General features: G+C 44.9%; 1 protein-coding gene across 1 annotated transcript in view; it reads left to right on the top strand.

Moving 5' to 3' along the window:
- Nucleotides 1-26131, top strand: part of LOC137411471 (thimet oligopeptidase) — a 74713-nt gene that overhangs the window by 8652 nt on the left and 39930 nt on the right. The window contains exons 4-7 of the mRNA XM_068096814.2: nucleotides 2554-2656; nucleotides 11042-11205; nucleotides 11649-11784; nucleotides 19114-19316. Of these exons, the coding sequence (XP_067952915.1) occupies nucleotides 2554-2656; nucleotides 11042-11205; nucleotides 11649-11784; nucleotides 19114-19316 (606 nt within the window). The remainder of the gene's footprint in view (nucleotides 1-2553; nucleotides 2657-11041; nucleotides 11206-11648; nucleotides 11785-19113; nucleotides 19317-26131) is intronic.

A 26131-nucleotide genomic window follows, 5' to 3' on the forward strand; every position in this document is an offset into this window, starting at 1 on the left:
TGAGCAAAATAGAGGGTGAAGAGAACAGAGAGAGGGAGTGAAAGAGCGGCGGGGCAGGATTTTAGGACCCGTGGGCTGATGCCGTCAGGTCCAGTTGCAGAATCAGAGTCGAGGGTTGACAGAAACTTTTCCACGTTGTCAGGAGGAAAGGACACAGAGTCCAGGAACAGCTGGGTACGACTGGGTACGGTGGGTACAGAGAGGGATGGGTTTGGGACACAAGATTTAGAGGCAAACACAGAGTTGAGGCATTCAGCTTTTTCACGTGCGGAGTCAGCTGTGTAGCCGTTTGAGGTAAGGGAAGGGATGGAGGGGGAACAAACACCACAAACAGATTTGACCATATGCCACCAGGATTTGGAAGAGGGAGACAGGTTTGAGAGTTACCCACACTTCCCTACATATGGCTCATACATATTTCGGTCTTGAGAGTGGAGAGATATTGTTTCCTGGCTCTCCTGAGGGTGGACACACACTTGTTTCGGATTTTGTGAAAGGAAATGAGATTTCCTTCCATTGGATTTGCTTTCCAGGAGGCGAAGGCAAGTTGTTTCTGGGCAATTGCCTCTCCACAAGATTCCGTGTACCATAGACGGGAGGAAAGGTAAGACAACTAAAGGCGAGATGGGATAAATCTGTGCATGAGAGAGAGCAATTTACTTTGGAAGAATTCCCAGGATGTTGATGTCAGAGGCGGTAGAGATGGGAGACCAGTCCAGATGATTGATGGCTGCTTGAAGACCGTGCCAGTTGGCCTTCGTGAAATGCCAGACTCGTCGACACTAAGGAGGCTCTCTGAGAATGGTCAGAGAGATGTCCACTTTAACAAGCACATTTTCAGATGAGCCGATTGGAGCAGAAGAAGAGCCTCCTCACTCTCTGCAGACCTGGACAAAATCACAGACTGGTCAAACAAGTGGAACATGTCTTTCAATCCTGACAAATCTCACACTCTTACAATGTCTCTCCGAAAGGACCGACTGGACAACCCTCCCAACAACTTTCTCAACAATCCTCTCCAAGAAGTGCTGTTGCTCAAGCTTTTGGGACTCACTATCTGCCATGATCTTTCTTGGGAAAACCACATTTCCAAGCTGGCCTCCAAAGCCAGTCGCCGACTGGGCATCCTCCGTCGTGCGAAGTCCTTCCTTGGCACACCTGAGCTCCTCACCACATACAAGGCTTTCATCCGCAGCTCAATGGAATACTGTTCCCTCCTCTGGGCTGGTGCTCCTGCCTCACACCTTGCTCGGCTTCACGCTGTTGAGGCCAAAGCTTTCAGAATCATTGGAATCTCCTGCGATGTAGTCAACTCCGAGGGCCTTTCACTCACTCACCGCAGGCAGGTTGGTGGTCTTTCTGTCTTCTACCGACTCCTCTCCGGCCTTGCTCCCCCAGCTCTCTCTGTGCTCTGTCCCCCCAATATTCCTTCAGGTCGCACAAGATCTGCCTGCAACCCTCTTATGGTTAAACTGCCAAAGTCTAGGCTCTCTGCTCACCTTCACTCTTTCATTCCCCTTTTCTCCCGCCTCTGGAACAAACTCCCCCACTCCCTTCAATCCCACTCCTTCCTCCAGGTCTTTAAAACAGCTGTTTACCACCATCTCTTATTTTCCCCCATCGAAAACCTTGATCTTTTCTACCCCCGGTAATTCACCCCCAGAGTCCTTGCAGTGTTCATATGTTTTATTCCTCTCCCACCTCCCCCCAAGTCCTCCCGATGTCCCTGCTCTCAAATGTTGTGTTTGTGTCCTTCCCCTTCTTCCCCTCTCTTTTGTGTCCTTCCCCGTCTCTCCCCATCTTGTCTGCCGCTGCCCTTGTTTTTTGTGTTTTGTGTGTCGGTTTGTATTTTTGTGTGATTAATGTTAGCTCTTTCACGAGCCTCGATCTTGTATACAAAAAAAAAGAAAAAAGAAAAAAAGAGCAGCAGACATTTGCAGGGAAGTTAGTCATATCCAAGTGTAGAAGAGAAGATGCTCCGTTGCCTGAGATCCGGGTCGGGATTTTAAGAGTGCTTTAAATGCACTTTTCCCAATCGGCTTCTTAGCTGATTTTGTTGCAGGTTGTGGCCACAGTGTGGTCATTCCAGTTTATTTTTGAATTTGCAGCCATTACATCTAACTATTTGAAGGCTTCATGAACAAATGTACTGTGAATGAAAAACATGTCCATTAATAATGACAGAGCATATAGAAAGTATTTGCAGGCTATTTTTACTATGAACAACCAAAATGAGCTTCTTGATTCGGGGTCACCTGCATGTTCCATATCCAAAATGGTGTACTTTTAACCCACACTTCCCTACATATGGCTCATACATATTTTGCTTTTCTTTCCTCTCCTCTCCTTTTCCCTTCCTTTGTTCAAGTAAATATTTAATGGTTTACCCACCTCACCACTGTTTTCCCTTTGCATACATAATATGTGGATGTTCACCCAAAGTATATGATTCTTGCTTTTCGGTTACATTATCCTTTCTACTGCACCAGTTACCATTCTCCTGGCTCTTTTATCAGTATTGCCGTCTTATTAATGCGCAATATTTCTTAACAGGAAATCAAAGCTATCAAGAAGCAAATTTCTGAACTCTCCATTGACTTCACCAAGAACCTCAATGAAGACACCACCTTTTTACTGTTTACATGTGTGGAGCTCGGTAAGATTCCACTATGTTACATTTTGGATGCAACGTCAAGGCTCATGGAAGAGCTAGAACACAGAATGTATCGGGATGCAACAGAACAAAAGGAACAGCAGAAAAAGAGGAGAAAAATGCCAATAGGAGACGAATAAACAAGGGACGCTGGCACGAATGAGAGGAAGAGGAGGACCCAGATGGAGGACTAGATGAATACGGTCCAATCAAACTCTCAGGAAGGAAAAACTGAACAAAATAAAAGATTGTGGAGTGGGGGTGGGGGAGGGGGGAGTTCAAGGTGTGATTTTACAGGGGTAAAAGAGGATCATGGTTTTTGATGGAGGATGATCTGATTCTTTAAATGATCCTTTAAATCCAATCTCTATATTTTCATTCCAAACAGCATCATTCAAATCACAAATTGATACTATTTCATTAATATAACAAAATAGAATGTTAGAAATACTTGTGAGGTCAACGAATATAGACTGAGATCTGCCATTACATCCGGACAGGGAGCATCTTTGTACGGGTGGAAACTCAAAATCGTAATTGTATTGAGGAATTTATGAAACCTCCCACCCACCTTAGGACCCCAAAACGTTCCACAGAAGGTTTGGTGGGGCTAGCCCCAAAACTGAGGGAGTAGTTCGGGGACAGACAGACAGGCAGACAGACAGACAGACACTCCTGTTTTGTAATATCGAAGATGGAGATATAGGTTGGGATTGAAAGCCGTATTCCTAATCTTTGGTCAGCTTGTGATTTTTATCAAGGTTTGAAGAGAGGGAAGAGGCTGCTGCTTGCCTATCTGAAGGATGAGGGATGTCACGGCAGAGGGTGGAGTCGTCAACAAATAAAAAATTTAAAAAACCCACCTTTAGAGGCCATTTTCCCCCGCGAGCGGGGGTTGGCCTTTTTTCAGGGACCGTGGTTGTTGTTCTTTTTCGGTCCCCTTTTTGAAGCAATGTTTTACGGCCGGATGCTCTTCCTGCCGCCAACCATTTTTGTCGCCTTTTACGACGAGCAGGGATGTCGTCAACAAATAGATAAAGATGGAGTGGGGGTGGTGGGGGGGTGGAGTCCAGTCGTCAACAAATAGATAAAGGAAAATTTCCAGAGAGTCAGAGAGATCATTGATGAAGATAAGAAATAGGCCAAGAACACTGCGTTGTGGCAGTCCAGCCTTGACAGGGAGAGGAGATGAAAGGATTCCATTGAGAGCCACATGGCGACGAAAATAGAGGAGGTCAGTAACGCACAAGTGGAGTTGGCTTTGCATGCCATAGGCAGAGATTTTGGAGAGAAAGACAGGATTCCAGAATGTATTGTTACGTTTGTGGGGGTAGATGATGAAATACCATATTACAGGTAGGATCGTATAGGTGTAGCATGGACCGTAAATGCATAGGAGACATCTCAATGTATTAAGCAGGGAAACTGGAGCTTTAGGTTGTTTGTGTCTTCACATGGGGGGTGGAGTGGTGTTATCTAGAAAGGGATTAAGGTAGTTTTCCCCCAGTTTGTGATTGCCTCCTGTGGCTTTTCCATACGTTTTTTTTTTTTTACATTTACAAGCTGGCCATGCAAAACCGTCCATTAACCCACCATAACCAGCAGAATTGCCGACAGAATGAGAAGTCGAACATTCTCGATCGACATCTAAACTCCACCTCAAAAGGATCGTAACCGGTAGGCCACGCCCCAAGCTTGGTCATTGGTCGAGAGGACGTGGGGTGTTTCGAGAGAGCTCGGCCATTGGTCGGCGTGATGTCAGAGCGAGAAGGTTCAGGAAGGAAGAAGAAGACTCTCTCGGTCGGGGCTTTCGTGTCGGGCAGTCACTCTTTGTCTCTGGCTTGGCAGTTCCTGGCTCGTGTGCGAGCATGAGGAGAACTTTGCGGAGCTCGTGAGGAGGAGGTGTTCGTGGCGATTTGTGGGGCTCTTGTCGCTTCGGACAGAGTGGGGACCGAAAGAGGACCGTTCGCCCGAGTTACCTCATATATGTGGGCTGTGGAGAACAACTCGGCGCCATTTTAGGGCGTTTCCCGCGCGAGCGGCTCGGGCCACTTTGTACTGTTGACTTCGTTCAACGATCTCGTAGAGCAAGCTGAGTGCCGGCCGGCTTAAAACATTTTTTTTTTTTCATTATCTTTCCCCTTGTCTGTTTTTGTGACTGAGTGGCGACATTTAAAATTAGGAATTCGATTTACCTCGCCTTTCGTTTTATCGTATTACAATTACTTTTATTAAATCATTATCGTTGCATTTCATTTGTTGTGTTTATTTGTTTGTGGGTCCGAGAATAAAGCCGTGTGGCTTCCGTCTGAGGTAAGCACTTTGTTCGTTCACCTGCGCGCAACGGACCAACCACCAGTTTCGGCTGCGCGCCTCGGAATTAAGGACTGTTATGGCTATTCGTCACCCAGCTGTGTTTACCGCCGGGGCTGACACGACTATCAAAACCTTTAAATATGTATAGAGAGACTCTCTGATCTTATGTCCGACAGTGAGGGCTTCCATGCGTTGTTGGAAGTGTGAGAGCAGAATGTCCAAGGTGGAGTGACCTGGTCTGAATCCAAATTGGTGATCGGAGATGAGGCCATTGGAGAAAAGGAAGGATTTTGTCAACAATGGTGATGGATTTCATAACCTTGCTGATGATTGGAAGCAAGTTGGTAGGTCTGTAGTTAAGATGATCGGTTTTATCGCGATGATTTCTGAGCTTTTATTTCTCGAGGGTATTGAGCGAAACGGTTTCCCATGTTGCGCTTTCAAAGGTATTTCTTAAATAATCATAATATACTTGTTGATGCAAACCTGTATGATCGAAGGGTGTGTGCTGTCTTATAGGAAATTTTGGACTCGAGGATGCCAAAGTAGCTCTTCCACGAGCCTTGACTATGTTTAAAAAAAAAACGACAATAAAGAACATATCGTATTGTCGCGTACGTGGCCGATGAAAACCGGCCTCAGACGGATAGCTGATCGGTTAACTCCAAGGCAGCAGTTCGAAACTTGGCGGAATCTTTTTGGCGCGCACGGTACGGGAAGGGGCTGAGATCTTACCTTTACAGACAGCCGCCACGGGGTTTATTCCTCAAACCCACAAACACAGATACGAGACTAGGAGAAATCACAATGCAAGAAATGAAATGCACCAATAAAGGATTTAATGAAAATAAATGCAAGAGATAAGAATGAAAGGCGAGATAAAAGCTATAATTCCTAATTTGAGACGTCTCCACTCGGACACGAAAACAGACGGGTATGATTAAAGAAAAATAAAACTATATTCTTTTTATATCGGCCGGCATTCATCTTGCTCAACGAGACTTTTAGGAGCTTGCTGGTCGTCCAAGCTCGAAGCCCGCAGGCAGGAAGCGCACAAGATGGCCGCTCCTCGGCACCACGAATGCAAGGAGAAGGTTCTGAGGGCAGTACTCCTTCGGGTCCCTTAGCCATCCAGGGAAGCACAATGTGGAACCACAAACTGCCACTAACACCTCCTCCCGATCGCAAAAGTTCACCCGAGCTCCAAAAGTTCTCCCAAAAAGCGCACACGAGCCAGGAACAGCCAAGCCAGGGATAAAGGACGAGAGTGACCGCCCGATCCGATCGCCAGAACCAGAGAGAGCGAGAGGGAGGGACGCATCCTCCTTTTTCCCCTCGGTGACGTCACTCCATGACCAATCCCCGCGCCCCATTTCATCATTCCATATGCTCTCAACCAACGACGAACTTCGGGGTGTGGCCTATCTGTCACGATCCCTTGGAGGCGGAGTCTAGCAGTCGTTCGGGAATGTTCGGCTTTCTGTCGGCAATGTCGGTTTAATGGCCGTTGTTGTTATTGTTGGTGAACGAGGGTTTTTATGGCCGGTCTTTTTACCTGTAGAAAACAGAAGGGAAAATCACAGGAGGCAATTACATACTGGGGATTATCCTTAAGCCCTATCTAACTAACACAAACCCTCCGTGTGGTGACATGCAAACACTCTTAACCTGACAGGTTTCCGACTTATTACATCGAGGGTTCTTTTTATTTGCATCCACGGTCCATGCTAAAACCTATACGATCTTAACTCCACGATGGTATTTATTCCCTACCCACACAAACGTAACAATATGTTACATCATGTTTAGTGTGACGTATCAGTTTGGGGCTGTTTCGAGCCAGTGGGTAGATGTTGGGATGTAAATGTATGACCATCACTGAGGAAACCCTGCATGGCACTTGGTAGAGTGCATACGGTAGAGCACATACATCTGCCAGGTTTAACGGTTTACGTTTTGTGTCCCACTGATAGGCCAGATCTGTAATCTTTTTATTATTATTATTATTTTTTTAATGTTTGAGGCTCTGGGAACGGATTGTATAGCCCTCATCGAGGCCGCGCCTTAAATAGAAGAGAAGAAAAGTGTATGATGAAAAGTGTATGGTGTTTGTTTGCAAGAGAGAGAGATTGAAGCTCGCCTCGTAGCTGGAGTTTGAGTGAGACAGCAAGACCAGCAATCCTGACACGGAGGGTGTAAGATGGTTCCAGGCACCACTTTAATGCTCCTAAGTCAGGACGGTAGTACCACCCTGGGCGGTTGCTGTCTACAACCTACTACCTAAAAAAAGTCTACAACTACTATTCAGACTTGAACCAAAATCTAATCAACTTGTTCCTGTCACCTAGCCAACTCATCCACCAAGTTTTCGTGATATCATGTTATATATCTGACCTCGACTCTCAATGGTGAAGAATCACTTAAAGAGTTAAAACTCTATACTAGTACAGTATCCGGATCTGGATCTTCACCCAAATCGAATCAATTCGTTCTTGTCATACACCCATCCTGTGTACCAATTTTCGTATGAATCCGTCCATAACCTTATGAGATATCCTGCTCACAGACAGACAGACACAGACAGACAGACACACAGACAGACAGACACACACACAGACAGACAGACACACAGACAGACAGACACACAGACAGACAGACACACAGACAGACAGACAGACACACAGACAGACAGACACACAGACAGACAGACACACAGACAGACAGACACACACAGACAGACAGACACACAGACAGACAGACACACAGACAGACAGACACACAGACAGACAGACACAGACAGACAGACACACAGACAGACAGACACAGACAGACAGACACAGACAGACACACAGACAGACACACAGACAGACACACAGACAGACACACAGACAGACACACAGACAGACACACAGACAGACACACAGACAGACACACAGACAGACACACAGACAGACACACAGACAGACACACAGACAGACACACAGACAGACACACAGACAGACACACAGACAGACACACAGACAGACACACAGACAGACACACAGACAGACACACAGACAGACACACAGACAGACACACAGACAGACACACAGACAGACACACAGACAGACACACAGACAGACACACAGACAGACACACAGACAGACACACAGACAGACACACAGACAGACACACAGACAGACACACAGACAGACACACAGACAGACACACAGACAGACACACAGACAGACACACAGACAGACACACAGACAGACACACAGACAGACACACAGACAGACACACAGACAGACACACAGACAGACAGACAGACAGACACACAGACAGACAGACACACAGACAGACAGACACACAGACAGACAGACACACAGACAGACAGACACACAGACAGACAGACACACAGACAGACACACAGACAGACACACAGACAGACACACAGACAGACACACAGACAGACACACAGACAGACACACAGACAGACACACAGACAGACACACAGACAGACACACAGACAGACACACAGACAGACACACAGACAGACACACAGACAGACACACAGACAGACACACAGACAGACACACAGACAGACACACAGACAGACACACAGACAGACACACACACAGACAGACACACACACAGACAGACACACACACAGACAGACACACACACAGACAGACACACACACAGACACACAGACAGACACACAGACAGACACACAGACAGACACACAGACAGACACACAGACAGACACACAGACAGACACACAGACAGACACACAGACACACAGACACACAGACAGACAGACAGACACACACACAGACAGACACACACACAGACAGACACACAGACAGACACACAGACAGACACACAGACAGACACACACACAGACAGACACACACACAGACAGACAGACACACAGACAGACACACAGACAGACACACACACAGACAGACACACACACAGACAGACACACACACAGACAGACACACACACAGACAGACACACACACAGACAGACACACACACAGACACACAGACAGACACACAGACAGACACACAGACAGACACACAGACAGACACACAGACAGACACACAGACAGACACACAGACAGACACACAGACAGACACACAGACAGACACACAGACAGACACACAGACAGACACACAGACAGACACACAGACAGACACACAGACAGACACACAGACAGACAGACACACAGACAGACACACAGACAGACACACACACAGACAGACACACAGACAGACACACAGACAGACACACAGACAGACAGACAGACAGACAGACAGACATACAGACAGACAGACAGACATACAGACAGACAGACATACAGACAGACAGACAAGAAGATGTCATGCAGAGAGAGCACAATGCTTGCAAAATCCACCCCTCTCCCAAAAATAGGTTGTCATGGTTACATAAAATTGTCAGTTTCATTAAGATTAAAATTGATGATCTTAATCAAAGTTCGGGTCAGTTGGATTAAAATTGATATTAGAAGCTTGATCTTGACTTAATCTTTGACCTTCTGACCTTGAGTTAACCTTTGACCTTTTGATCTCAACAATTGTTGGTTCGCCTATTTAGTGACTCAATATACAAATGCTGTTCAATTTTCAAGTCAATCAGATGAAAAATGGCGATTTTAGAAAGTTGACCTTTGACCTCAAAATCAATCGGCTTCTCAATTGTGATGACCTCCAGCTTGGTGAAGTTTCATGACGATTGGTTTAGAATTGTGACCTGTTTGCAAGTGACAGACAAACAGACAGAATAACAAACCCAACTGACCAATATACTTGGAAGATCTTCGATTTTGCAGTTGATAAACAAAACGTAACCTGTAAGGGGTGAAAATGTAACCTCCATTCATCTTCTGTGGCAGAGGTAAAAGGAACAGTTAAACCTCCAACTGCCATTCCCACCCAAACTACAGGTATTCAAAGGTCTGTTTTTGTATGACAACTTGTAATCATATCACACTCAGGAAGTTTCTTCATTAGGTGATGTTCTTTATGTTCTCTTTTGGTCATTAGTGAGATGCATGTCCAGGGGGTGTGTAGCATTGGGATTCTCATGTATGTACTCGTGAATGTTTTGCAGCTATAGAGGAACTAGGGTAGAATTTGAATTTTTTGAATGAATGTCTTTTCTCCTTGTCTTTGATGTCTTTGAATGAATTTTTTGAATTGAATGTCTTTTCCCTTTTTAGGGTTTTTTAATGGTTTTGGAGATTTTGTGGTACCTCGTGAAGCTTTCATGGTGCCTTGTGCAGTTTTCTTGAGTTAGAAGAGCGTGGGAGAAATCAATATATGCAGATATTGTTGGGGGGATGTGATAGGTGTTGAAGGGGGTAATGTATTCTCGTTATATCATTATTAAATGTTCAGCATAAGGCGTACGGTATTTGTGTACAAGGATCGCAACGTTGTAAAGTATGTCCATACAGATTTAATTGCGAGCCCTCCACTCCATAATGTCTATCATCCATTACCCCTTGTTAAGCCTATAAATCATTCCTCTGTTATCTGTCCTTTATGGTTCCCTTTTAAAAGCTCTCACAAAACCTTGAGACACAAGGCAGTCGGAAGAATGACCAGGTGCCCTTGAACAGCTGTTATTTAAAAGGCAGCGGAAGTGTGGCTTTCAACAGAACCATTCATTATTCAATGAAAGATGTAGTGATGGTTTCACATGATCAATTGATAATTTCTTGTGATCATCCCTACCTTGTTTCCATACTTTTTGGAATAACTCCCTCCATCCTTTTGCATGTCAAAAAAATGTTCATATATTTCTTCAGAGTGGTGTAATGTAAATGTGGAGTCTCAGCACCATGATGGGAGACAACAAGGAGCTAGCTGGGTTAGATACATTTTTATCGACCAGGTTTTTCTAATAATTGCAAAAGGTTCTACTGTCTTTTCCCTTTTGTTTTTTCCGCCTTTTGGAATGTTTTGGAAAATTCCCCTTTTGGAATGTTGTATTGTCAATCTTTTTATATTTGAAAAAGTTTTGTGGCATTTATTTTTCTCATTCAATATGCTTTCCCACCAGAGGGTCTTCCCAAATACTTCATTGACTCGCTCGAGAGAGTAGAAGATGGTGATGGGTACAAAGTGACTTTGAAGTACCCGCACTACTTTCCATTGATGAAGAAATGTTCTGTAGAGGAAACGAGGCGCAAGATGGAGTTCGCCTTCAACTCTCGTTGCAAAGAGGTAGCTTTGTGCTTTATCCTGGTGATATTAGAGGGTTAGAGAGCAATCTCTCCTTGATTGCAATGCAATGTTAAGAGAATGTTAAGAGAGCAAGCTCTCCAAAAACAGCAACCTGTAAGCAGAATTGAGACTTCACATTTGTCATTTTTGGATACATGATTCTTCCTTCAGGTGTCATCAATAAAAGATCAGCTGAAAATACAGAGCTTACAATGCAACCTGTATATTCTTTGTTACAACTTAGAAAACTGGTACCAGGAAGTATAGTGAAGCAGAATGACTCATTTGCATAAGGTAGATGTCAGTCATTATTTTTTCCATCAAATTGTTGTTGTTCTGTTGTTGAATGATGTTGTTCAACATGGTTGGACATTTACTTTGGCTTTTCATTGGTTGAAATGTATTTAATTTCCCACGCAAAATCTGTATTGCCCACCCCAAAGGAGAACTCTCGATTGCTGGAGAAGCTCATCTCTTTGCGCGCTCGACAAGCTGCTATCTTGGGCTTCGACTCACATGCCGACTTTATTTTGGACATGACCATGGCCAAAAAAGCCAGCACAGTGGCAAATTTCCTTGGTGAGTTATCTTCAAGAGGTTGCAAATTTTTTCACACCCCTTGCAAAATGCAGAGAGGTTATATATTGGAGGCAAATGATAATGGAGTTAATATAGTACAAATAAACAGGCTGTAATATAAGAAAAATCAATTTGAAAAATTTATTGGTATTAAACCTCCTCCACGAACCTTGACCCTGGTGTTGGGCTAGCGGCTAGGGTGCCGGCTTAGGATCCAAGGATCCTGGGTTCGAATCATGGTCGATTGCTGAATTAACGCCAGGGGGGTTGACTCAGCCTGTCATCCTTCCGAGGTCGGCTAATTGAGTACCAGTTCACTGGTAATTCCCTGGTTGTCGTTAAAGGCGGCAAAAATGGTTGGCGTCAGGAAGGGCATCCGGCCGTAAAACGTTGCTTCAAAAAGGGGACCGAAAAACAACAACAACCACGGTTCCCGAAAAAGGCCAATCCCCGCTTTGCGGGGAAAAATGGCCTCTAAAGGTGGTTATTATATAAACCAATGAAGCGCGACATTACATTTCGTAATGTTATTGTTTAAATTCGTTTTTAATGAGGTCCAAACTTTTGCACACCTGAGTTTTTGGTATTTTGTGTGACCTCTCTTTGCTGTAGGAGTGTAGGTGATAATAATACAAAGTTGCCCAGTACCTTTACTGCTAAAACCGCCGCAAACCATTATATTTTCACAGTGGAGATGACATTTCTTTCTTTAAACGGTCATTATTTTCATGCGATATGTATTTTGGTGAATTTTGGCTAAAAGTTTTATTTTTGTTTAATGAGACCACATACTTGTTCTTGCAGAATACGGCAGCCAAGCTCGCTCTTCGAGCTCATCATTTAATTGCATCACTCCAAACCTAAACATACTTTACTGACTCGTCGTACACCAACAATGTCATGCTTACATTTCTGATCTCTGATGTAGGTGATGAGCAAGTAATCCCGTAATAAAACCGAAAAACGCGAGGTTTTTTTTTTTTTAAATACCCCGCTCGGCGAAACCAAGGCCTTCAAGATCATTGGAATCTCATGCAGAGCAAAGAGCCTTTTGCTCTCATATTCTCTTGAATGACTCACCCAGGGACCATGAACCCCGTGCCATGTCTTTGTCCAAGGAGTTCCGGGAATCTCACGAGATTATGAAAGAAAATATCCGTCATTTACTTTCAACGATTTGTATAAAGCAAGGTGCCGATTTACATTGTGGATGCATTCCTAAAAACTGTGATGTTACTCGGATATGATTTTCCCTGTGTTGCCATTTTCTCTGGCAATGCATACATCCAGTACATGCTGTATTGTATATACACATAGAGCAAAGGCTCGTGGAAGAGGAAGAACACTGAACGGATCAGGACATCAGGACAAAAGGAACAGTAGAGTTTGTCATGAATGGTGACTCGCACCTTATACTCGCCTTGCATTGTTCGGAATGAGTAATTTGTTCCTTGCCTTTTTTTTTTTGTATACAGAGTCAAGGTTCGTGGAGGAGCTGGTACAATGAACATATCAGGATGTAACAGAACAAAAGTAGCAGTAGAGGTGGGATGGGGGGGAGGGAGAGGGGGGAAAATATAATGGTTTCGCATTGGTGCATTGGGAATGATCCAAGATGGTTGGTGGTGAACAGCTGTCTTGAAGACCTGGATGGAAGAATGAGATTAAAGAGAATGTGGAAGTTGGTTACACGGGCAGGAAAATGAGGAATTTGGGAGTTTCACCAGAAGGGGGTTGGCGGTAGACCATGTGAGACCTGCACAGAAACCTTGCAGGGGGGGGGGGGGGGGAGGGGAGGGTGCGGGGGCTGGACGACAAAGCATGGAGAAGGCAGAGTGTACCTGACCATAAAAGAGGCGGTAGAAGAGAGAGATCCCACCTGTCTATGATCGGAATGTAATATAGGCACATAGACTCAGCTTCAGCGCGTGAGATTCCAATGATCTTGAAAGCCTTGGTTTCACCGAGCGGGGTATTAAAAACAAAACAAAAAAAAAACTCGCGTTTTTCGGTTTTATTACGGGATTACTTGCTCATCACCTACATCAGAGATCAGAAATGTAAGCATGACATTGTTGGTGTACGACGAGAGCAACAGAACACAGATGTCTTTGGCTTCTCAAAGCACCAACATGGTGCCTTAAAAAAAAATTTGGGGGACAATTGGGGGTGGAGTCGGACCAGATGTCCAACCAATGGGTGGAAACGAATGTTACACATGGACTGACAGAAGAACAAGTGTGTTATATATCTATCTATAATTCCAGTAATCTCTGTGTGTGTGTATGTGTGTGTGTATGTCTGTGTGTCTGTGACCGCTGTTTCTCGACAACCACGGGTCCGATATACTTTAAACTTGCCAGGTATATTGTTGGGGACCCGAGGATGTGCCTTTTCAAGGTTTCATATTAATCGGAGAAGTAGTTACCGAGCTATGTCCAAAAAACGATTCAACCAATCAGAGAGCAGCGAGTTATCACGTGTGCCGAACGTGCCGAACAGACTCTGCCTCGGACGGCACATTTGAGAGCGTATTCATTTATTTCACGTTGGCAAACTATGTTGCCGCTATGTTGGCGTTAAACTATGTTTTAAAACTAATTAAAACTAATTTGCGATTCTTTCGCTTTCCTGCGCGTTTGTGCACGCTATGGCGATTTCTTTACCAAACTCCGCAAGCCGTTCGCTTTGGACCAAACCATTTCATGTAAATAGAGGGGGGGGATTGTCACCGTACTCGCAAGCCGTTCGCTTTGGACCAAACCATTTCATGTAAATAGAGGGGGGGGGGGGGGGGATTGTCACCGTACTCGCAAGCCGTTCGCTTTGGACCAAACCATTTCATGTAAATAGAGGGGGGGGATTGTCACCGTACTCGCAAGCCGTTCGCTTTGGCTTTGCGAATGGACCAAACCATTTCATGTAAATAGAGGGGGGGGGATATAATTTTAGATATATATATAGTACGGGCATGCCCTAGTATAGATAATAATAGTAACTAGAAAGCATCTCGAAATGCAAAGCCTGCCCACGACTGCTTTGTAATCGACCTACACTTGATGAAAACTACAATTTTGAAACTACAAAAGCTTAAATGTTTTTTGTTGTTAATTGGGTTTCTCCATATTATCATAATAAAGCTTTGTTGAAAATTTGATGACAAAAGCTCAAATGGTACAAAGTTATGGCCTTGCAGATGAACTGAAGCTCAATGGTATCTATCTATAATTCCAGTAATCTGTGTGTGTGTGTGTGTGTGTGTGTGTGTGTGTGTGTGTGTGTGTGTGTGTGTGTGTGTGTGTGTGTTTGTTTGTGACCGCTGTTTCTCGACAACCACGGGTCCGATATACTTGCAACTTGCCAGGTATATTGCTGGGGACCCGAGGATGTGCCTTTTCAAGGTTTGAAATTAATCGGACAAGTAGTTACCGAGCTATGTCCAAAAAACGATTCAACCAATCAGAGAGCAGCGAGCTATCACGTGTGCGGAACGTGGCGAACAGACTCTGCCTCGGACGGCACATTTGAGAGCGTATTCATTTATTTCACAACTATGTTGGCGCTATGTTGGCGTTAAACTATGTTTTAAAACTAATAAAAACTAATTTGCGATTCTTTCGCTTTCCTGCGCGTTTGGGCACGCTATGGCGATTTCTTTACCAAACTCCGCAAGCCGTTCGCTTTGGACCAAACCATTTCATGTAAATAGAGGGGGGGGACGGGGGATTGTCACCGTACTCGCAAGCCGTTCGCTTTGGACCAAACCATTTCATGTAAATAGAGGGGGGGGATTGTCACCGTACTCGCAAGCCGTTCGCTTTGGACCAAACCATTTCATGTAAATAGAGGGGGGGGATATAATTTTAGATATAGATATAGTACGGGCATGCCCTAGTCTATCTATAATTCCAGCAATCTCTGTGTGTGTGTGTGTGTGTGTGTGTGTCTGTGTGTGTGTTTGTTTGTTTGTCTGTGACCGCTGTTTCTCGACAACCACGGGTCCGATATACTTGAAACTTGCCAGGTATATTGCTGGGGACCCGAGGATGTGCCTTTTCAAGGTTTCATATTAATCGGACAAGTAGTTACCGAGCTATGTCCAAAAAACGATTCAACCAATCAGAGAGCAGCGAGCTATCACGTGTGCCGAACGTGCCGAACAGACTCTGCCTCGGACGGCACATTTGAGAGCGTATTCATTTATTTCACGTTGGCAAACTATGTTGGCGTTAAACTATGTTTTAAAACTAATTAAAACTAATTTGCGATTCTTTCGCTTTCCTGCGCGTTTTTGCACGCTATGGCGATTTCTTTACCAAACTCCGCAAGCCGTTCGCTTTGGACCAAACCATTTCATGTAAATAGAGGGGGGGGGGGATTGTCACCGGACTCGCAAGCCGTTCGCTTTGGACCAAACCATTTCATGTAAATAGAGGGGGGGGATTGTCACCGTACTCGCAAGCCGTTCGCTTTGGACCAAACCATTTCATGTAAATAGAGGGGGGGATATAATTTTAGATATATATATATATAGTACGGGCATGCCCTAGTTTATCTATAATTCCAGTAATCTCTGTGTGTCTGTGTGTGTGTCTGTGTGTTTGTCTGTGACCGCTGTTTCTCGACAACCACGGGTCCGATATACTTGAAACTTGCCAGGTATATTGCTGGGGACCCGAGGATGTGCCTTTTCAAGGTTTTAAATTAATCGCAGAAGTAGTTACCGAGCTATGTCCAAAAAACGATTCAACCAATCAGAGAGCAGCGAGCTATCACGTGTGCCGAACGTGGCGAACAGACTCTGCCTCGGATGGCACATTTGAGAGCGTATTCATTTATTTCCCGTCGGCAAACTATGTTGGCGCTATGTTGGCGTTAAACTATGTTTTAAAACTAATTAAAACTAATTTGCGATTCTTTCGCTTTCCTGCGATATGCGACCTTCCGGAGCTCCTGTGAGAGCGTGCGCCATTACGGATAGTACGGGTACGGGCATGCCATATGTTGGCGTTAAACTATGTTTTAAAACTAATTAAAACCATTTCATGTAAATAGAGGGGGGGGGGGGGGGGTTGTCACTGTACTCGCAAGCCGTTCGCCGTTCGCTTTGGCGTTGCGAATGGACCAAAACATTTCATGGACCAAACCATTTCATGTAAAGCGTTCGCCGTTCGCTTTGGCGTTGCGAATGGACCAAAACATTTCATGGACCAAACCATTTCATGTAAATAGAGGGGGGGGATATAATTTTAGATATATATATAGTACGGGCATGCCCTAGTATATATAGTACGGGCATGCCCTAGTATAAATAAACACGGAAACAATGAACAAAAATTAAATAATAATAGAAAAATCGACCGTTTCCCGATGCACAGTGGCAGCCGGGCTGCTGATGCCTTTTTCTAATCATTGTGACTTTGCCCTTTGACATTTTGACCCAATTATTTATTGGTCTTCTTCATATCCTCATAATAAGGGCCTGTTGAAAATTGATGATAAAAGCTAAAATGTTAAAAAGGTTATGCCCTGTTAAAAAGGTAATGTTAAAAGCTCAACACAAACATACACATATGCACATGCATATAAACACACACACACGCACGCACGCATGCACACACACACACACACACACACACTTACAAAACCACGTCTCCTGCTGCTCTTGAACTCTTGAACCCCATCGGGAATCGCCTCTGCGTGGGAAAACACAGGCCTCCATGCACTGTTCGCTCGCGGGAAAATGCAGGCCTCGGTCCGTAGCCCGTGCGTGGGGAAAATGCAGGCCTTGGTGCGCAGTTCGCTCCTCTAGCCGCCAAGCGAGAAAAGAAGCAGCAGGCCGTGCCCGTCCACTCGCCGTCTGCTCCACACAGCACCCAGACGATGCACCGACGTCTCTCCGGTTCACTCGGCACGGCCCTCAGCCGCAACGAAGCTACGGGCCAAGCACACCAGAGTCCACGAGCCGCGACCGCCCCTCCTCACGACTGTCGAAACCTCCAATGTCCCTAGTGCAAGAGCGCTATAAAATGGGACTGCACGGCACCCATGTCCCAATGCAAGAGAGCCAATAATCAACCGTTTGCTATGGAGGCCAGCCCGGAGAGAGAGAGACAAAATGTCGGAACATGACCGTTCGCTATCAAAGCCAAGACCCAAAGAGAAGAGACAATTTCGGAACACAGTCTTTTTTCTTCAAGGCTCTTACGTCATCCGACACCGCCCGTGCCTGCTCCTACCAGGGGCCGCCACCATAGCACTCTATCGTACCCTAACCAATCGGTTTTTGGGGCGTGGCCTTACGCCCCTCCTGTGCCTTTGTGATCACCAGGTCGGCGGTATCATTGGTGGTGCTCAATGTCCTGTTTCCGGTTGGGTTTTATTTAGTGTCTTAATGCACGATTGCTGGCTGTATGTGTGGTGCGTTGTCATAAGCAACAGAGGGGAAATAACAGAGGCGATTACATACAGGGGATTAATTTCCCATAATCCCTAACTAATTAACATAACCCCACCCTCGTCATGGGAACTTTTATACACTTACACGACATACGGTCTAATGGATTCCCTACTTATGTACATGAGGTTTCTTCTTCTTCATCGCGACAGACGGAGCATTGTAATCTATACATTTCTACCTGGACCTACGGTATTTCATTGTCTACCCCCACAAACGTAACACCTACTCCTTACCTCACCTTACGTTCATAAAACCATGTCTCCTGCTGCATGGGCAGACGGGATAATAATAATAATAATAATAAGGATAATAACATGGCCGAATCCAAAGCATCATCGGCGAAGCGAGTGTGAAGATGTATAATTAAGGCGAAAGGGACTTTGAATGCAAATGTAAGTCATCTGCGCACATGCACTTAGCAATCGGCAAGAACGTAAAATTGGTTGCTGTTCCATCACTGACGCAGTTGCACCTTACCATCCTTGTTCCATTGGAGATGGTGACATAACCAAAGAGTTTAGTTCGCAATTTTCAGTGCTTGCTTTTCAGAAGTTATAGCTGTGGTTGTAAATGTTTTTCCTTCAACTTGTATGTAGAGAGTACCTTGCTTTTGAACTTAATTTGTTTGTTAGATGTATTATTTGAATTTGACCATGGAAATTAATTTATTTTTACCCCAGTATCTCAACAAATACGTGACCGATTAAAACACATTGTGGAAGTTCTGAAATAAGTATTTTTGTTTTTGAGTCATCCATTTCTGACCAAACCTTTAAAAGATATTGTAGCGTAATTTGAAATAAATGTGGATTAGCAGGTGTGAAACAAAATTTATTACGTGCTGTGTTGTGCCGCGGACTGGTTTGCAGATGGATTGTCGGGGAAGTTGCAGGCGCTTGGTGAGGCTGAAAGGGCTGAAATGCTCCACCTCAAGCGGGAGGAATTAAAGAAAACTGGGCGAACTTTTGATGGTGTCCTGCATGCTTGGGATCTTCGTTATTATGCCAATCAGGTGGAGATAACTCGTTACGCTGTGGACCACAATATTCTCCAACAATACTTTCCATTGGAGGTGAGATGTTCCAACATAGGCTCTTGTTCCACTGCCTTCCATATCATATTACCTGTTCTTTTCATGGCATCATGGTACCAGCAGTATACATTCTGGAACATCGCATTTTTTTTTTTGGTAGAGATATGTATAATGATGCAAAGATTAACTGATTAGATTTTTGGGTCATAAAGATTAACCGATTCGATTTTTGGGTCAAGAGGTCAAATGACAAAGTCTATAACTCTTTTGAGTCTATAACTATAGCTCAGGTCTATAACTTGAGAACGGCTTAACAGATCTAATTCAAACTTGGTACAGATATGTACAATGATGTAAAGATTAACTGATTTGATTTTGGGGTCCCGAGGTGAAAGGCCAAAGGTCAGAGGTCATGTCAGGTAAAAATGTGAAACTTGTGAACAGCTGAAGGGATTTAAATTAAAGCTTAGTACAGGTATGTATAATGATGTAAACATGAACTGTTTAAATTTTGGGGTCAAAACGTCAGAGGTCATGTCAGGTAAAAATGTGATAACTTGAGAACAGCTGAATTGGTTTAAATCGCACTTGGTACCAGTATTATAATGATGTAATAATGTGGGCGGAGGCATATTGGTCAACGTCGTGACGTCGAAGAGTGTTGTTTCTCGTTTGTTTTTGTTTTTTGTTTTGTATAGAAAGTTGAACCTCACAGAAGAGCTGGATTAGAGAACAGGACAAAAAAACACATTGGAAAGTTGAGGGTCTATATAGCAGCTGCCCTTCTATTATCTGAGGATAATTAGATTGCCCTGGTGTTGGGCAAGCGGCTAGGGTGAGGGCTTAGGATCCTAGGATCCTGGGTTCGAATCCCGGTCAATCGCTGAATTAACGCCAGGGGGTTGACTCAGCCTGTCATCCTTCCGAGGTCGGCAAATTGAGTACCAGTTCACTGGTAATTCCCTGTTTGTCGTAAAAAGGCGACAAAAAGGGTTGGCGTCAGGAAGGGCATCCGGCCGTAAAACATTGCTTCAAAAATGGGACCAAAAAACAACAACAACCACGGTCCCCGAAAAAGGCCAACCCCCGCTTGCGGGGAAAAATGGCCTCTAAAGGTGGTTATAATTAGATTGAATTAACGCCAGGGGGGTTGACTCAGCCTGTCATCCTTCCGAGGTCGGCAAATTGAGTACCAGTTCACTGGTAATTCCCTGCTTGTCGTAAAAGGCGACAAACAGGGTTGGCGGCAGGAAGGGCATCCGGCCGTAAAACATTGCTTCAAAAAGGGGACCAAAAAACAACAACAACCACGGTCCCCGAAAAGGCCAACCCCCGCTTTGCGGGGAAAAATGGCCTCTAAACAGTGAAAAATTAGATTGATAACAGACCTAGCTAGACTAAGCTATGAGGAGGGACTGAAAGAAACAGAACCTTTTACATTAGAAAGGTGGAAATTACAAAAGGAGACAAGGCTCTGTCGCTCCATTCTCTACTCTCTGTCGCTCCATTCTTCATCCCTCAGATCGGCAGTCTGCAGCCTCCTCACTCTCTGCAGTCCTGGACAAAATCACAGACTGGGCAAACAAGTGGAACATGTCTTTCAATCCTGACAAATCTCACACTCTTACGATGTCTCTCCAAAAAGACCAACTGGACAACCCTCCCATCTACTTTCTGAATAATCCTCTCCAAGAAGTTCTGTCACTCAAACTTTTGGGTCTCACTATCTGCCATGATCTTTCCTGGGAAAACCACATTTCAAATCTGGCCTCCAAAGCCAGTCGCCGACTGGGCATCCTCCGTCGTGCGAAGTCCTTCCTTGGCACACCTGAGCTCCTCACCACGTACAAGGCTTTCATCCGCAGCTCAATGGAATACTGCTCTCCCCTCTGGGCTGGTGCTCCTGCCTCACACCTAGCTCGTCTTCACGCTGTTGAAAGCAAAGCATTCAGAATCATTGGAATCTCCCGCGATGAAGCTAACTCCGAGGGCCTTTCACTCACTCACCGCAGGCAGGTTGGTGGTCTTTCCGTCTTCTACCGACTCCTTTCTGGCCTTGCCCCCCCAGCTCTCTCTGGGCTCTGTCCCGCAAATATTCCTACAGGTCGCACAAGATCTGCCTGCAACCCTCTTATGGTTAAACTGCCAAAATCAAGACTCTCTGCTCACCTTCACTCCTTCATTCCTCTTTTCTCTCGCCTCTGGAACAAACTCCCTCACTCTCTTCAATCCCACCCCACCCTCCAGGTCTTTAAAACAGCTGTTCACCACCATCTCATCTTCCCCCATCCAAAACCTTGATCTTTTCTATCCCCGATAATTTCACCCCAATTCCACTTTTTGAAATACCAACTTCTGTCCTGGAAGTCCTTGGTGTCCTTGTGTTTTATACTTCTCCCACCCCCCCCCCTTCCCACACCTCCTCCCCCCAAGCCCTCTCCCTCCCACACATCTCACTGCTCTTAAATGTTGTGTGCTCTCAAGTGTTTGTGTGCTTCCCATTCTCTTGTCTTCCGCTCCCTCTTTTTATATGTTTTGTTTGTCTGGTTGATTTGTTTGTGAAGTAAATGTCAGCTCTTTCACGAGCCTCGATTCAGTATCCAAAAAGGTTATCTGATAGAGATATTTATGCAAAATAGCAGAATGGATGCAGTGACAGGGTGAGGGGCCACAGGTTCGGAGTAAAGAAGAGGAAGGTTAAGATTGGAATGGTAGCAGGGATCTTTCACTCATAGAATAGTCTCCCTGGAAAAGTAGTGTCAGCAAAAACAGAAGATAATATTGAAAATGAATTTGATAGGTATCTGAAAGTAGTGGGATATGGGGATTTGGGCTGGATTCACATACTTGACGTGCCTAAAGGACTCCTGGTTTTGAGGTTCCCTATTACTCCTTGTAACCTTGATAAAGATTTTGTGTTCTACACACTTGTAGAACATTTTGTTCTACTCTACATTTTTAACCCTGGTGTTGGGCTAGCGGCTAGGGTGCCGGCTTAGGATCCTAGGATCCTGGGTTCGAATCCCGGTCGATTGCTGAATTAACGCCAGGGGGATTGACTCAGCCTGTCATCCTTCCGAGGTCGGCTAATTGAGTACCAGTTCACTGGTAATTCCCTGTTTGTCGTTAAAGGCGGCAAAAAGGGTTGGCGTCAGGAAGGGCATCCGGCCGTAAAACATTGCTTCAAAAAGGGGACCGAAAAACAACAACCACGGTTCCCGAAAAAGGCCAACCCCCGCTTTGCGGGGAAAAATGGCCTCTAAAGGTGGTTATTTATATATTTTATACACAAATGAAACTGGCTATCAGTTTTTGATCTTCTCAAGATGACCTTTTTATGGGAGGAGAAAGACGACTGTGTGCAGACAGCTCAAAGCAGTTCACCATATTTGAGGTTCTCCAGAAACATCTCTGCCAGCTCAGTCTCGGGAAAGTCCCAAAAGGATTTGGACATGCAGATCCACAAGTGTCGGAAATGTGGCAGTGCACAATGAACCCGGCAAGATAAATCACAAGAAGACCGTGTTGGATGAAACCTCCACTTGTTGATCAGGTATAGCCCAATTAGCTTCCGATTCCACTTTATGTTTACAAACCGCACTTAAAAGACAGTCGTCAGATGACCAGAACAGGCACCGGCAGTCCTAGTTACTCTGTGCTTGCCAAGAAAGAATGCTCCATCAGATTGCCATTTTATAAACAAGCAACAATATTTATTGCAATTTGTCATCCGATCAATAAGGAAGAAAGTATCAACATAAAATTTTGGTGCAAAGACCAAACCACCAGGCTGTTACTCTGTGTTGTAACATCACCATCCCTCCAAAACCCCCATTATATTCCACTTTGAACCAATTGCATTCCACCATATTGACTTAACCAGTCGTATTCCACAACAATGGTTTAACCAATCACTTTCCACAACGACAGCTTAACCAATTGCATGCCACAAACATAACCTCCATCCATCCATCCACCTTGGGTGGCGGAGGTAATGATAGCTGCTGCTGAAATGATAGCGGAGATAATGATAGCTCAACCAACCGCTTTCCACCATAATGGCTCAACCCACCACACGGGATTATCAATGTTGCAAGCAGAATAAAGATTATTTTGGGGGGATGTGGGGTGGTGCTCCCTCAACCTTCAGAATATGAGAATTGGACCCTAACATGGTTTTCATATTTATGTAGAACATCTTAATTGCAGTTATGTTTCTATCTATTTTCTCAGTGTCTGTAATTGCCTCGCTTTGCTTATACATTAATATTCAAATTGGATCATGAGATACAAATTATTTCTTATAGTGGTATCACATTTGATATCACTTGCTCCGTCATGCTTGGGACGTAAACAGCCATTCTATGAATCAGACAACCCTTTTCTACTTTAAAGTTATAGTCAAGGTCTGGCAATAGCTGACTGCTTGAATGTAAGTGATATAGATTTCACAGATGAGTGGGTATCCAAAAATGAAGATTGGGTACAAGTCAGCGAAGTCAGACCGCCTCAGTCTTCCAATGACAGAGTAAATAAAAGACCATGCACTGTCTCTCATTGCACTACATGCCACTAAATGGCACAAAGACAACCAAAGAGGGTAAAATGTTGTTCTCATGGGTTATTTTTTTTTAAATACATGGCCTAAGGCTTGTAATAGAACACACACACACACACACACACACACACACACACACACACACACACACACACACACACACACACACACACACACACACACATTAGATATATATGTATATATATATATATATATATATATATATATATATATATATATATATATATATATATATATATATATATATATATAAACACACACATATATATATATATATATATATATATATATATATATATATATAAACACACATATATATATATATATATATATATATATATATATATATATATATATTGTTACAGACACGACTTTGATGTTAAGGTGGGCCGAGCGGAATGGCCGTCGTGTCCGCACAAATTCACAAATTACCCGACTATACTCGACGTTGATGAAGTCGCGCCACGCTGGCTCAATAGGAAAGAGAAGACACCCGGCTGGGTTATAATGACACAATACGACACCAGGGGTTCAGTTCTCAAGACCTCCGGAGGAGGTTATATTAAGGCGGAAGGTCAGATTACAGGGACGAGAGGTACATCATAGGAAGACAGGCACTTAGACACAACCTTATATTATTCCCGACAGACCACAGAGAAACAGGACAAAAACTGACTCACACGGGGTTTGATGGCTAGGAAAGGCAGATAGCGATGGCTCAAGGTGCACTCTTGGCTCAAAGCAGGGTACACGGTTCGGTCCAGAGATGCGGGGAGGTCTCGTCGCAGCGCTCAGAGGTGACGTTCTTTCTCAGGCCTCTCCAAACTCAGGCGCATCTGTTTCAGCGCTCGCAGGTCCGTCTTTCTCCAGCTGGGGGCGAATCTGACGTCACATCCGGCGCGTGGCCGCGTATATCCGGCGGGGAGTGACACGCCCTCGGCTCGTTAGCTCCGCCTCGTGGAATCGGCACGTTGCTTCTCATTGGGTGCGTGCGGGGGGGTTACTGGCTCCGCCCCCGACGAGGAGCTGACAGCCAGCCCCTTCGGGGTAACCCCGTGGAGCGCATGGTCTGGAGCTAATCGAGCCGGTGTGAGGACGCATCCTCCCCCCGCTCCGCCGCCATCCCCTCTGTTGTTGTTGTAATTGTTGTTGTAGTTGTTGTTATTGTTGTTGTTTGGGGAAGAAGATGGGAGGAGGTATGGGAAAGGTCCTAAACTCACTACTGATGCCATATAATCACATTCTGGTGCAACGAAGAGTCATAATTAATGGAAACGAGGCCTTAACTGACATAGATTAAGAATAACTAGGAAGATGTCCGAAAGTTGGCTACGTGTGGTGCGGTGGACCTGGGCACGACATTTAATGGGGGAATAAGGGGAAGGTCGGCTCTACTGATTGTTATTTACATGCAATGGGACTAGGGAATGGGGGATTGGGGAAAGTTGGGGAGTATTGGAGAAAATAGGGGAATATTTACAAGCGGATATGGAGGCCAAATTCCATATTCGCAACATTGCACCCTTCTCTACCCTCGGGGCGTCCCGACCCGATAAATTTTTACCTACTTTAGTGTGGCACGCAATGTAGTTCCCTCTACTATTAACTCTACCCTGAGTGCGACAGTTTTACAGATATTCACAAATGAGTAAATATGTCCCCCTGCGACGTTGCACCCTTCTCCTCACAGAAACACACCCACAGGATAACCGAATCCGGAAAGAATTCTCAAACTAAACATACAGCCGGTAGGGAGCATTATTTACAAGATTACGCTGCTATTTACACTACGATCCAGGACCTGTTTTTGGAGGAACACATGCAGATGTTATGCATAGAGAGAGCGCGCTTGCCAACATCGATACACCAACCCACGAGTGCTCTGTGGCCGACGGCCTTTAATAACGTGCAGAGCACCCTTCCCGAGCATCAACAGCACCACCCCACCACCAATCGGTGCAGTCACCATTGTTCATTGGAATAAAAATAAATGCGACAACCCCTAACCCTGCAGGTGTCTCTTGCTCTTCTTGTGGTGCACTTGGTGTCAACTAAAAGTGGTTCACCTGTATGGCATAGGTGCCACGTTGACCCATAGGTCCATCCCCGGGTGGTGCTTGGCCGCAAACGAACTGCGGTCCATTGTGGGTGGCCACAAACATTGCGGTCCATATGGTGTATCGATCCAGGCAGCCAACAGCGAAAGTGCAGGCCCACAACTGCGTAGCCAGCACCTCTCTCTCCTCTCTCTCTACCCCAAAGCCAGATCCTCGGA

Source organism: Myxine glutinosa, chromosome 1 (genome assembly GCF_964187855.1).
Source record: "Myxine glutinosa chromosome 1, kmMyxGlut1.1, whole genome shotgun sequence".
In the NCBI taxonomy this organism is placed as follows: Eukaryota; Metazoa; Chordata; class Myxini; order Myxiniformes; family Myxinidae; genus Myxine; species Myxine glutinosa.